At 37.9% G+C, this 14,258-nt stretch overlaps 1 protein-coding gene across 1 annotated transcript; it reads left to right on the plus strand.

Annotated features, from left to right (window-relative positions):
- The first annotated feature begins 1,155 nt into the window (after positions 1-1,155).
- LOC131327246 (gamma-tubulin complex component 2) lies at positions 1,156-13,886 on the plus strand. The gene is made up of 21 exons (XM_058360300.1): positions 1,156-1,474; positions 1,633-1,691; positions 2,187-2,232; positions 2,801-2,935; positions 4,796-4,927; positions 5,729-5,812; positions 5,887-5,985; positions 7,352-7,443; positions 8,467-8,539; positions 8,612-8,764; positions 8,886-9,005; positions 9,148-9,201; positions 9,963-10,046; positions 10,192-10,266; positions 10,367-10,498; positions 11,531-11,656; positions 11,733-11,840; positions 12,159-12,221; positions 12,604-12,678; positions 13,211-13,413; positions 13,509-13,886. Exons 1-21 carry the CDS (start codon positions 1,379-1,381, stop codon positions 13,633-13,635), a joined length of 2,136 nt encoding a protein of 711 aa, XP_058216283.1. The 5' UTR covers positions 1,156-1,378; the 3' UTR covers positions 13,636-13,886.
- Positions 13,887-14,258: the final 372 nt, after the last annotated feature.

Raw genomic sequence — 14,258 nt, forward strand, 5'->3', positions numbered from 1 at the left:
GATTTGTATGCCCGTTTGCGGCTTGATGGTCCAAAATGAGCATGGTTCAGTTGATCACCAACATCGATAGTTTTACAATCTCTTTCCCTCCTCTTGCCTTCTTCCTAAAGGTCAACATTGGATCCATTTTCTTTAAAAAAAATTGAATGGTTCATTGGGAAATGCAGGTGTACATATAGAACCCGGAAAACACAATATTCGAATGCGCTAAAGTAGTCGTGCATTTTCGAAATGCGCTATCTGATAGGTGAGTCTCATTCTTAGAGCAATTCCAACCAAGCTCTATAATGCTCTAAATCTTTTTATTGAGGGAATTTTTTTGTAATTTATCATCTTTTTCAATTTTTTGTATTTTATGTGAGAATTTTGAAGGGATTCATCGTCATTTTTAGATAGCAGAGATACCTCTGTTTTAGATAAAATAATTACTCTATCTAGAAATCGGGGAAGCAAGATAAATAAAGGGAAAATGTTTTGAAAAAAAACGTAAAGAAAATTTGAGAAAAAAAAGTTACAACACTATTTTTTACTATTTCCTTACTCTTTCCTCACCAGATACCAAATAGTAGTACATGAGAAAATTGTTCTTATTTTTGCTACTTTTCCATTTCATTTTTCACAATTTTCAAATACACCCTCAGGCTCTGTTTGGAACTTGGGCTAAGAAGTGGAAAAGAATGAAAAACAATTGATAAAAAATAAAAATGCAAGAAACACATCAAAGTGTACATTCATTTGCACATCTTTTCTCACAAGTAATTGTGGGATGCTCTAAATACTGTGGTTTCTACCATGATTTGTGTGAGAGATGTAAAAATGAGAAATAGATGTAAACTTTGATGTGTCCTTAACATTACTCGAGAAAAAATTAGAGGAAAAGTTAGAGAGATTGGGAGAAAAATTAAATTTGTATTTGAAAATTTCCCCTCCCTTTTTTAAGCAAAGCTGCCAAGGAAATCGATAGGCATGTGGGGCTCACTCCGGATCTCACACGAATGATTCGAGCAGTTTAATAATTTAAAAAAAAACTCAAAAACTGAATGAAAAAATGAAAAATTAGATCAAGAACCTACACGTATAAGATCAACTATTCAGATCATATGGGCCCGGGGTGGGCTGCCGTGGCCCGGTTTCCTATTTTCGTTTTTTAAGTTCCAAACGGAGCCGGCGCACAAAGACATACGTCTGGACGGGGAGTTCAATTCAAAAACTCAAAAAAGGCGTACTAGAAGAGTTGGAGGTAGACGTCGACCTGAAGAAATCGGAGAGGGGCGTCCAACTTTTGAAGAGATGGAGAGGGAGAGAGAGAAACATACCGGAAGAGTGAGAGAGGAGTATTTCTAGCTACTAGCACTACTAGGGTTCAGCACTCTACTCAATGGATTCGATTTCCACTTCTTCTTCTTCAGCGTGTCCGTTGACAACCCCTCAATGGAACCTCGATCGACCCTTCCTCACCGGACATTTTCACCAGGTCCGTCTTCGCCTCACACATACGTAGCTTCGTCTACGTCGGTATTTATTTATTCTGTTTTATACCACAAAGATGATGAGTTAAAAGGAAATTTAACCGAGTTTAGTCCGAAATTGATAATGTTGCTTGCTTTATGTTACTGTGGCTTGTTTGGATAGGAAACAAAGTCATCATCTCAAGTTGCCGCATCCAAGGGTTTTTCAACCGATTCGTTTAGGTACATGCTCTACTGTACTCTATACAATGAGTTGACATTATACCCTCTCTCTTTTTTTGTTCAAAATTTCCCGGCCAGTTGAGTAGGGCTGATAAAAGGACCAAGAAACTCGAGTTTGAGCTCTTTTTTGTTCGCGAAAAACTTGTTCAAGTTCGGTTTGTTACGTAAACAAACTAGGCTTGAATATTTTTTAAAAGCTTATTAAGATATCAAACCAAGTTCAAACAAGCTATTACTTGGCTCGTTTGACTTATGATGGGTAAAAAATTCAAGCTACTTGAGATGGGCTCGTGCTCAGCTCGATTAAAGCCCGTTTGTGATCGGCTTGTCTAATAAACAAGCTAATCTTGGACGTGTTTAGGAGCTCGTTAAGTTTTTAAACCATGTTTGAACTAACTACCCGGCTGGTTTGGCTCGTTTAGCACCCACCCATTGAGTATTGTTGAGTCAAATTATTGATTTGGTATCTTGTTACTTTAATTACTTATTACACAGTCCTGGAAACGAGAAGGCCATAGGCTCCTATCATGCTTCGGTTCAGGTATGCTTGTAAAGGAATTTCATGAGTTCTTTAATGGTATTGTTCATAGACTCTTTGTTGCTTTTGTTTCTGCTGACTTGCCAATTGAAACCCTGGTTAATTATTAGTAGGTGAATGATGATTATTGTTCACATTGCTGTTGTATGTTACTGATCTATGTACTTTTCTCTTTCCACCTCTTTTGGTGTATGGATTTTCCATGTTAGTCTTGAGGATTACAGGCAGTGCTAGGATTTTCTGTCAGTGGTTACGTACAAAAGAATCATTCTTTCATATTTTTTCTTTGAAGACTTTGATGAATAAACCGCTGTCCATTGTATGTTTTCATCTACCTGAAAAATTTAAGTGAACGTCTCAAATCACGAGTAAAAGAGAAATCTGTCTCTATAATGTATCTATGTGTGCATGTATTTCTCAGTCTACCTTTTTTTTCCAGTTCTTATATTTAAGCTAAAAAATTCAAATTATAAGAGCCTTATTGCTATAGACTATGATTGAAAAGTAGTATATGGATACTTTCAATCTGAATTGTAACTTAAGGATACTGGGGTGTTGTTTTGATATGCAGGAACTGATCGTCATTGATGATCTTCTGTCTGCTCTAATTGGAATAGAAGGACGATACATTTCAATCAAAAGAGTCCGATCAAAGGATGATAATTTTGCCTTCCAGGTTGATGCATCTATGGATTTAGCACTTCAGGTTAGAATGCTTCCTTTGTGGACTTCAAATCTGGTGGCATGAGTTGCTATTATCTGTACCTTTTGACTTGTTGTACTTGCTGTTATGACACGTCTATTTAATTTTATGCCTTAGTGGCAAAATATGGTTACATGTGGTGGTTGTAGTTCTAATTTTTGGAGTTCACATGAGTAAGAGAAAAGTTGAATGAGATCAGATGAATTCGTTTAAAGTTTAGTTTCATTGACCTCCCTTGAGATTTCTAACAAATGCAATTACCTCCCCTGGTCCTGAGGTTCTTGAAATGTCACTACCCTTACTTTTGAAACCATTATGAAGATGCAAAACACGTACTCAGCTCCTTCCTAATTAATCATGTGCATATTTTCCCTTTTATGTATATTTTTTTTGAATTTTTAAAAGCTCTCCTCAATATAAACCTCTATCCTTCTATAAGCCTATTTGCACTAACTTTTATGAGTCCTGTTTTGTCTTTTGTATAAAACTTTGTGTTTTCCTTCTAGACTAACTTTTTGGGTCTTTTTCATGTCTTATATGAACTTTTTTCAACTTTGGTCTACCGTCTATAGGTTTATACTTTTCTGATTCCTCATCGAGACGAACGATGTGATGTAAAAACCTAGTAAGAATTAAGAGAACACAACCAAAAAGACTACGCCAAAAAGTCAGCAAGAAGTTAGGCCAAAGGGGACCTTAGATGTAGTTATGCTTCCTTGGGAAAAAAAGTAAGGTCATCGCTCTGTTATTCTCACGGATTTGCATCCACTACTTTCTTATTATCTTTAAAGACTATAAACTAAGTGCATTTTGTGAATACAAGATTAAGTATAAATAGTCTAATGGGTGTAATATTAGGTAAAAAGTAAAATTGTAGATTTAATTATTTAATTGAGGCCTAAGGCGAATTCTTGTAGTTGGTCATGTTTGGGATAAAATTTAAGCATAATAGTTTTTTGTCTTAGAATATATATATATTTTTTTGGATACTTATTATCTGTTTCACTTTTCTCATTTATCTTTGATAGAGGATTTAAAGATGAGAACCGATAGATCGTAATTGAAAAAATAAGCTAAAGATTAAACAAAAAATAGTAGTGGGAATAAAGTGATGGGTGGTATGGTATGCAACGGGGTGGATACTAGTGGAGGATAGGAGGAAAAAAAGAAGAAATGGATACTCTTAGAGTGGCAATTTTGACATTTGATGACTAAATTTAACACTATTAGTGGGTTAAGTAAAGGAAGAAAATCTTAATTATAATTTCAGAACTAAGGGAGGTTTGTGACATTTCAGAAACCTCAATGGAGGTGCCTGGATTTGTCAGAATTCAGAAACCTCAAGGGAGGTCAGTGAAATTAACTCCAAGTTGCACTTTTGAACTCAAACTTTGTTGAGAATGGAGTTGATTTGTGAAAAAGAAGAATTAAGAAGTATTATGCCAGAGCTACTATTCTACTTAATTTATCAAAGTTCATAATACAATTTTGAAAATTCAATGACATCTTAATTTAATGAGGTATTGACTCAATTCATCTGAGGACCAGATGATTGGGTTGATGCCTTTGCAGTGTTCTAAAAATCGGAATTAATCGCTGGTGGGGCTGTCCGACTAGATCCGACTAATTACTATGCGCTTATTGATCGCCAATTACTAATTGCTATAGGCCGATTAATTGCCGATTACTAGGCCTCGAAGCTCGAAGGTGGCCGACCGGCTGACTAACGCCTAGCGACTTTTAGAACACTGTGACCTTGAAATCCCTAATGTAGTGTTTATTTATTTGATAAGTATCCCTTATGTAGTGTTGCTTTGCTAGCTTTCACTAAATTGTTTCTACCAATCACAACCATCATTGCAGGAATCAGCGAAACGACTATTCCCTTTGTGCGAGAGCTATTTGTTGATTAATCAGTTTGTGGAGTCAAGGTCTCAGTTCAAGACTGGCCTTGTTAATCATGCCTTTGCTGCTGCACTACGGGCTCTCCTTCTAGTAGGTTTTTTGTGTTTTAAGTCATTTGCTTTACTTTCACCTGATTGAGATTCTCATTTTTCTGGTCGATCTACTTCACATGTATTCTCATGTTAGTTGAAAGGATAAAAAGTCTTAAGAATTTTTAAGGAAATATTAGTCTCACATTGCTTGGGAGTTGGGAGTGGAATGGGTGATCACTTAATAACATGAGGGACCTCTCCACTCATTGTCAATTGGCTTTAAAAAATTCACAATCCACACCCCTCGATGACACACAAGCAAAAAGGCTGCCCGACGATAGACAAAAAGAGGCTACACGTGACAGACTTCAAATGTGGCTAAATATGAAGCTGGGAGTGGAATTGGTGATCACTTAATAACATGAGGGACCTTTCCACTCATTGCCAATTGGTTTTGAGATGTATATAAGGTTTCCACAAGAATCAATGTGGAAATCTTGTAGTAGAATGTAGGGCTTATTTTATTGCTTGGAACATGTTATGTATCATACTTCTACTAGATAGAGCAAGCATATATTTATTCTTTTCTTAAGCTGTTGTAGGTGAGTTAATTTGTGAAGGACAATTCTTCATGTAAGTAAATCATCTATGAAAACAAAATTGAAGAGAATGAGCTATTGTATCTGCTCTTAATTTGCAAATTGCTTTAGTATTCATGCAGTCACTTTTTGAAGTCAATCCAGTAGCAAAGGATTGTACTGATGCTAGAAGTTGTTTTGCCCTTTTGCACGTTGAGGTGAACTGTTTACATATGATTATCTGCGATGAATATCGCCTTCATTATACATTTTTTTTTCAGGATTACCAGGCCATGGTGGCACAACTTGAACATCAGTTTCGACTAGGGAAACTTTCTATTCAAGGATTATGGTTCTATTGTCAGGTTTGTCTTTGTCTGAGTCATGATCTTTTTTCTAATGAATCTTCGCCTAATGTCCACTTTACGAGTCATTGCAGCCGATGATGGGATCAATGCAAGCTTTGTCCGTGGTGATAAGAAAGGCTTCAGCTAATAATTTTCTGGGCTCAGCAATTCTCAACCTCTTGCAAAGCCAGGTCTAATTTTTGGTGTATTGTAGTTTGATCGTGTCGTTTCCGTATCAAAAATAATTAATAAAACAGAATAATTACTACTACCTAAAAGATAGCGGTAAGTACTCCGAGTATCATCCTCAGGGATTACGAAGGCTAAATTGCGATTGCTTTAATTGATTTCTAACTTAATTCGAAAAGAGATTTGATTGTTGATTTCTAAAATATTTAAAGCTGAATAAAAATAAGCAATAAAAAGTGAGAGTTTATGAGAGAAAAGATCTAGGGTTTCGAATCCACTCGACCCATTGCAACAATTTCTATACGATGATAAAGGTTAATTATTCGAATCAATCCGGATATCGTTAGGGTTTGCGGGCCCTCACGGTATCGCCTAAAGATATTTATGAATCACCAAATAGCATGGGGTATCGCCGCCTAGCACGAACCGTCTTACTAGTACGATCCGTCTCTATGGCACGGATCGTCTAATAGCACGACGCGTTTTACGGAGTATAACCCATCTTACTCAGCTATCACAAAACAATAAAGAACTGTTGTATGAAAGTGCATGAAAATCTAGAAAATCATAGACAATATTTGATAGAGAAAATTAATGCCGCAAATAAATCCTCAAGTCATACAACCACGATTCGAATAATAAAAACACTAAATCAAAACATAAAAATCATTACTTTAAGTTCGAGCTTCATCTAAACCCTAGAGAAGGAATTTAGCCGGACATGGAGAAAATATAAACGATCATGAAATAATAAAACTCCATGCAAGAGAATAAATGTTTCGGTAAGTATTTACCAATCCCGAACCCTTTATTGCTCTTCTTTTGCCCAGCCGTGAACGCCAATTGTTGGTTCTGACGCCTTGAAACTTATGCGCAGCTTTCTTTTCTGTTCTGTACGAGGCTCCCTCTTTCGCCCACTGTTCTTGTTCTCTTTAGAAGTGCTGTAGCCGACGCAAAAACCCTTGTGGGCCAGGAATTGACTTAAGCCTAATTCTTTTCATTGATCCAAAACCCAGTCAAACTAAGTAGCAATAAAAAGTAGCCCTTTTAGGCCCCACCGAGCCATGTACAACTTGAATTGTCCTGCTACCAATAGTGGATCCAAACAATGCACAGTATGAATATTTCTAAGGCCCATTGGAGTGTTAAAACCTCTAAGTATCTAAAACACAAAAATCAAGCATTAAGTACAGAGTAATAAATAAATGGACTTAGTGAGGATAAATTAAGGGGTGCTTATGTGAACATTTACACTCCTATCAGTTCCATTGGCCAGAAGATGCCTGCAAAAGGCTCTATCCTATATACAACTCAATTTTGTTACTTGTACATTGTTTCATGTTTGTAACTGATGGTTTTCTGGTCCAGGCTAAGGCCATGGCAGGTGATCATACAGTGAGGTCATTACTGGAGAAGATGACACAGAGTGCAAGCTCTGCATATCTTGGCATACTGGAAAGGTACTTGGTATGGATCATTCCACTTAGAAGCCTACAATGGGATGTCAAAGGTTTTTGGGTCTTTGACTTGTTTTACAATCTAAAATGTGGTTGAATTATTAATGACTCACCAAAGTTATTTGGGTATAGAATTCTATGTATACTTATCAAACTTATAACTTGTAATTAATAGCTCTATGATTTAAAGAAACTTGCGATGGATGTTTGAGTGACTGCATTGGGAGCTTTTAAGTATTTCATTATGATTGTGGTTTGTGTTGTAACATTGCAAATTTGAGCTAGTGATTGGTACTGTTCCCATAAATTTTACACCAATACACCTATACATGGTTGTGTATGAAAAAGAGCCATGAGTGCTAATGTATCCTGACACTACAATTTAAAACCCTGATCAAGAGCATCTGTGGTGTGGACAAAAACAAAAGAGCGTCCACCAGTTGTGGAAAGCAGGGCGAGCAACTTTTGCGGAGCACTGCTTCGAGTGAGGTTATGTGGGGTTGGGTGTTGGTACTATTGTACTGATTTTCTAAGCCTTTTATTCATAGTACCTGTTTGGCTGGCTGGGTGTGCTCCTGGTATTTGATTTCCAAGGTTTTCCATGCATTGAAGATCATTCTCTGGTACTGTGTGCTGTTGTTTCTTGACACTTGATGAATCATCGGCAAAACTTCAAAAAGAAAAGTAACATCTTAACTTAAAATACTGATCTTTCTTTACGAAGTCGACCTAGTCATCCCCAATAGACCAATATATACGATCAGGTTCATCTCCCTTTTTTCAGAGTCTCTGAATAGTCAGTCTGAAGTTTCTGCTAAAAAACAGACGGTGTTACTCAAATGCAATGATTACATTACAATGAGTTTGTACATACTGAAATTTTGACACGCATCAACATTTAGGTACTCCTGCAATTGTATCTTTCCCAGTTATTATCATTTAATTTACTGTAGTCGACATTATTTCCTTTTTCTCTAATAGTTTTTCGTATTGATGTAAATCTGGAACTGATTTGAGTACTTATAGGTGGGTGTATGAAGGAGTGATTGATGATCCTTATGGTGAACTTTTTATTGCTGAGAACAAATCTCTTCCCAAGGTATCACTTTAAGAATAAGTACAAGTGGATTGGAATCCTGGGTAGATGCTTACATCTTTTCATTCTCAATAGGAAAGTCTGTCCCAAGATTATGATGCAAAGTATTGGCGGCAACGCTATAGTCTGAAGGATGACATTCCTAGCTTCTTAGAAAATGCTGCTGGAATAATTTTGACAACAGGAAAATATTTGAATGTGATGAGAGAATGTGGACACAACGTTCAGGTTTTGTTATGATAATGTTGTTGCTTTATGGTTCACTTTTTTTTTTTCTCGACCTAACGAAATTATTTTTCGGTTTCTGGCAGTGTCAACTCACCCACTGACTAGCAAATTATTTTGGCAGGTCCCTGTATCAGAAAACTCAAAGTTGATGAGCTTTGGCGCAAATCATCAATATCTGGAGTGTATAAAAGCTGCTTATGAGTTTGCGAGTGGCGAGCTCTTAACTCTTGTAAAAGAAAAGGTACGGATCAGTTTTACTCAACTAAACACAATGGCACATTTTCACTCATAATTGTGGTATTTTCTGTTTGTGCCAGTGACACTAATAGAAGTTGCTTTGTTTTGTTTCCCCTATCTTATGTTGTTTTCTTTTCTGGGTGTAGTATGACCTATTGGGAAAGCTGCGTTCTATAAAGCACTATCTTCTTCTTGATCAGGTACAGATTTCCTGTAAACTATCGTGTGAACTCAACCATTTGTGATGTATTACCTCGTTAGATTTGGAATAAACGAGCTTATTTCTGTCTCTGTGAGTCTGGCTGGCGAATGGGCTTATCTTCAATTGTGCATTCATGTTTATATTAATAGTTTAACAGAGTTCCTTTTTGGGGTAATGGGCAATTGGTTGAGGCTCTGACAATTGTGTTTTACTGAGGTTCCATGCACAGATTGGAAACGATAATTCATGCTGTGTTTGGATGAGTTTTTGAGAAATTTTTTATGAGAGTAATGATTGGAAGTAGGGGTAATGAGTGGAGAGAAATGAGAATAATGATTGAAGATAGGGGTAATGAGTGGAGAGTAATGATTGGAGATAGGGGTAATGAGTATTTTTTGAGTTGGAATTTTTTTTTCAAAAAGGGTAACGAACAAGGCATCAGTAATTTCAGTTGGTCCTCTCACGGAAATGTTTGGGGGCCAAAAGCTGATGTTCTTTTCGTATTGGACTATTGTTTGGGACTGTTTGGCTAGGCATTGATTGGCCTAATTTCCTCTGGTCAAATATAGACCTACAGACCTCATATCCTGAAGCTAAATAGTAAATAGACACTTTTAGTTTCTAGGTCTTTTTTAATGGGGACTGAATTTGGTGTTAGGTAAGAGTTTCTAGGTCCTTTTTAATGGGGACTGGATTTGGGGTTAGGTAAGAGCATTCTGGAACTCAATTTTAATTGTGTTATTATGGTTGGTCCAACAGGGTGATTTCTTGGTTCATTTCATGGATATAGCTCGGGATGAGCTCTCTAAGAAGCCTGAGGAGATTTCCGTTGAGAAGTTGCAGGTTTGGTTATCTTTATTCCCTATGGGGCCTCGTGTATTCGTTCTGTGAATCAACAATGAATTGAAATTACTTGTAGCAGGGGTAACTCAGAGGTGTGCTTGTATGATTTTATTTATTCTTTTACTTTCTGTAATTCCTTTAATAGTCTCTGCTAGACCTTGCTTTGCGCTCCACGGCCGCTGCAGCAGATCCTTGCCATGAGGACTTAACCTGTTACGTGGTTAGTGGCTGATTTTCCATTTACTTCTATATCGCTGATGTGAACATTGTGAAGTTAACTCGCTGACTCTTCTTCTTTCAATTTACAACTTTGCTCTCAGGAAAGATCTACTTTGATGAAAAGTTTGAGTATGCTCAAAGATCTGGAAGCCAATCGGAGTGTTTTTGATGGTAGTGATTTAGAAGAACCAGTGAGCATTACTGGTCTGGAAACTTTTTCTTTGAGTTATAAGGTTTGTGTTTATTTGTGATGGATCTTGTCTTTTTCATTTTTCACCTTCCTTTTTGTGTGGGGTGTTAACCCAAAGAGGTTGTCACGCGGGGTATAGCGTCATGCGTCCAAAGTCTCCACCCCGAAAAACTGTGCAGTTCCAGCAACACATGGCATGACGTACTGCCCGTGGGGCTCCCAAATCCACATGTAGACACTGAGACATCCCTCTAGATGCCCCAAGTCTGCCCCCAAGTTGTGCTGGGGTAGCAGTAGCACACTTCATTTCCAAGATAGAGACTAGGGAGGCTGGTACTGCACACCACTCCCCACTTTATGTAAAGCATTATGAGCCATTTCCAATTGACAGGAGGAAACAACAACTAAGCTTGAGGAGTCATCATCGGCAATATTCAATCAATAGTCGAATTGTGTTGCGTTAGTTGCTATGGTTTACTAATGACCGCTAGTGTACATTAGTTTAGAAAATTCTCAAATAAATACCTTCGCACCTACATGGCAGAGGTTCCAATATTTACAAAAAAAAAAATTCCACTAGCCACTACTAGTGTGCCGACAACCCCATTCCCCGTCACTTGCACAATGCCTCAACCCTTGTGCCACTCCCACTGATGAGAGTCGTGAGCAAGACCGCAGTCAAAGTCTCATCTTGTGACACATTTTGCCTTGAGAGAGGGGGGGGCGGGGGGGGGGGGGGGAAGTAGCTTAGATTGTTGCTATGAGCCTGGCAACCGCACTTGGCAACAAGGGTTCTGGTATGATATGGCTTATCCTGGTTTATGGCGAAGGGAAGATGAAATAGGATTTTCTTCAGCTTTCTAAATCGAACGTTTTAGTAGGTGTTTTTCGTCAATAATAGGATCTCATTATGAGCCTGGCAACTGCACTTGGCAATAAGGGTTCTGGTCTGATAGGGCTTATCCTGGTTTTATGGCGAAGGGAAGATGAAATAGTATTTTCTTCAGCTTTCTAAATTGAATGTTTTAGTAGATGTTTTTTGTCAATAATAGGATCTCATTATTTTCTGTTTCAGGTTCAGTGGCCATTGTCGCTTGTGATATCAAGAAAAGCCTTGACGAAATATCAGTTAATCTTCCGCTTCCTGTTTCACTGTAAACATGTGGACCGCCAGCTTTGTGGGGCATGGCAAGTGCATCAAGTATGGAGCTAAAATGTCTTTTTAAGTTGTGGTTGAGCTCCTTGGTCATGTAATTTTACTGCGATCTTTTTTGTAGGCTGTCCGTGCTCTTAATACTCAAGGAACCGCAATCTCTCGGTCATCATTGCTGTGTCGTAGCATGCTAAAATTTATTAGCAGCCTTCTACACTATCTAACATTTGAGGTATGTTCTACGCTTCTGCTCCTCTTCTTTCGTATTTTTTTCCTCTTGGAGGAATGTTAGCAATTAAGAATACTACATTTGTAAGAAATATTTGGGTTTAAAATTATTTTTCTCAATGTTTTCAATTTTCATTTCGTCTGGGTGGGGGATTCTTCTTTTTGCAGTTGGTTTCTTTTGTTTTGGGCGGCGGAGCCTGAATGGATCTTCTGGTTGTTATCTTAATTGACTTCTCAACTGTTAAATTTGTATGTTTGCAATGAGTGGGAATTTGGCATAGTTATCCAGAAACTTTCGTCAAGAATTTGAATCTACTTTCAGGTACTTGAACCCAACTGGCACGTGATGCATAATAGACTTAAGACTGCCAAGAGCATAGACGAGGTATGTATGCATCTCTTAGTGGACTTCATGTATCCTAGTTGTTCAATATCAGCAAAATAAGGAAAAGAAACAGAATACCGTGTTCACATTTGTCAAAACTAGTAGGCAAAAACACTCTTTTTCGGGGGTGAACTAAAGAGCTTTTATAGATCAAACAAACTACAAACAAAGTCAGAAATTTGTCTGACAAGGATTTACATACTCAAAACCAACTTGTAAGAAAAAACCAGACAAGAAGGACGAGCAAAAACTTAAGGCATCAAGGGCCAAAAACTCTCTTATGAATCCTCCAGGTAGCAGCAACAGCTAGGTTCTGAGGAGAAGCCTTAACCCATCTCCTGGATGCGTCAATCTAATAATTTTTTATCTTTCTATGAAACAGGTTATCCAGTACCATGATTTTTTCCTCGAGAAATGCCTGAGGGAATGCCTGCTTCTTTTGCCTGAACTTCTGAAGGTTGGATTGTTTTTTGTGTTTCATCGTTGGATAATATGTTATTCAGCTTTCTGCTTGACATATTGTGATTTGGAAACGGATTTGGTAACGTTCTCCTTTATTCTTTGTACAACACGTGACTGTTCCAAAGTTTCGAGATCAACTTTCCTGAATCAAACTTGAAGCTATAGATGGACTTTGGAATGTTCCTTGAAAATTCAATGATGTATAGGGTCACTGTCACTGGGGTTATTCCTAGTTTCTTTAAAACACATTTATCTCTGGTGACTGACTGGTACAAAAAAAACCAAGTTGTTAGGTGCCCTATACATTTTTCGTTTGTAGGCACCTTCTACTTCGTTATGTTTTGTGTAATGTTCCAAAGTTTATAAAGTTACCCTTTGTTTTTGAGTAGCTTCTTTAGATTGTAGTTCTTTAGATTGTAGTTGATTCAACAGTTTTTAACCTAGAAACCTTTTAAGGTGGCATCACTGCTATCCATTTTCCCTCTATATTGTGGTTTAGTTCTTACATTGGAAGTCTCTATGTGCAGAAGGTGGAGAGGCTGAAATCTATATGCCTTCAGTATGCAGCAGCAACTCAGTGGTTGGTTTCATCTTCCATTGACATTACCAAGATTGACACGTCCTCTGATGGTGCACTTGGAATGGAAAAGCTAAAGCAACTGAAACTAAGGAAGCCATCTCATGCTCTGAAGGTAGACGCTGAAAATGCATCAGTAACCGACTCTATTCTGTAAGTTTGGACAATATCTCTCTCTCTCTCTCTCTCTCTCTCTCTCTCTCTCTCTCATTGTTGATGTCTCTTTCTCATTGTTGAAAAATCTGCAGGAAATTCGAGAGGGAATTCAATTCGGAGATTCAGAGTCTGAGGCCAATTTTGAGCAGTGGTTCTCGAGCAGAGCCATATTTAACTCATCTTGCACAGTGGATTCTCAGTGTTGGAAGGGACCAGTAAGTTTTGGCTCTTTGCTCGTCGTGCATGGGAGTAGACAAACCTCAAATGACCAAATATTCTAGTTTTTTGCCTTGTTTGCTTTGGCTCTATTATTAATCTAGGAGTATAGAAAAGTGTTTGATCAAGTCCTTGATTCAAGTTATGGTGGTGATGTGTGACATGGCGTTTGGCTGCTTATACAAGGCATTACGGAATTTTATTCAAAACCCGAATTGGGCGTTTCCCTAATGCAATGGTTAGTTTGTTGTGTACATTGCTGCACCCGACTGTTTCATTCTTGCATCAAGCTTGTTAAAGTGTCCTAAACCTGTAGCGATCGCGTATGTAAGGAAGTGCCCGTGAAAATAGTAGAAACCAGTCAAATATTATCGTCCGTGTTGGAAAGCGGAAGCAACATACATACGTTCATGCACTAAACAAACTCTTATCTGTTGATTTACAGCAAAGCTCAAATATATAGCTTATGGGGGAGAACCCCTGTCTGGGGTTACTTCCACGCCCTCACTCTCTGTTTCTTTTCTCCTCACTCTTCCTCACACACAAATTCACTACACTGGTGGGGGAAACCCCCTATGGTGGGTCCCTGTTCCTCTCTTCTCTCTCTTGCTACTCTTTTACTCTAT

This window comes from Rhododendron vialii, chromosome 5a (genome assembly GCF_030253575.1).
Source record: "Rhododendron vialii isolate Sample 1 chromosome 5a, ASM3025357v1".
Lineage (NCBI taxonomy): Eukaryota > Viridiplantae > Streptophyta > Magnoliopsida > Ericales > Ericaceae > Rhododendron > Rhododendron vialii.

Excerpts from the sequence above, each read along its gene's own strand:
- LOC131327246 (XM_058360300.1), top strand. The coding sequence starts at position 1,379 with ATGGATTCGATTTCCACTTCTTCTTCTTCAGCGTGTCCGTTGACAACC. Across the intron at positions 8,765-8,885 it reads AATGTGGACACAACGTTCAG|GTCCCTGTATCAGAAAACTC; the intron begins GTTTTGTTATGA and ends TTATTTTGGCAG. Across the intron at positions 13,414-13,508 it reads TCAGTAACCGACTCTATTCT|GAAATTCGAGAGGGAATTCA; the intron begins GTAAGTTTGGAC and ends AAAAATCTGCAG.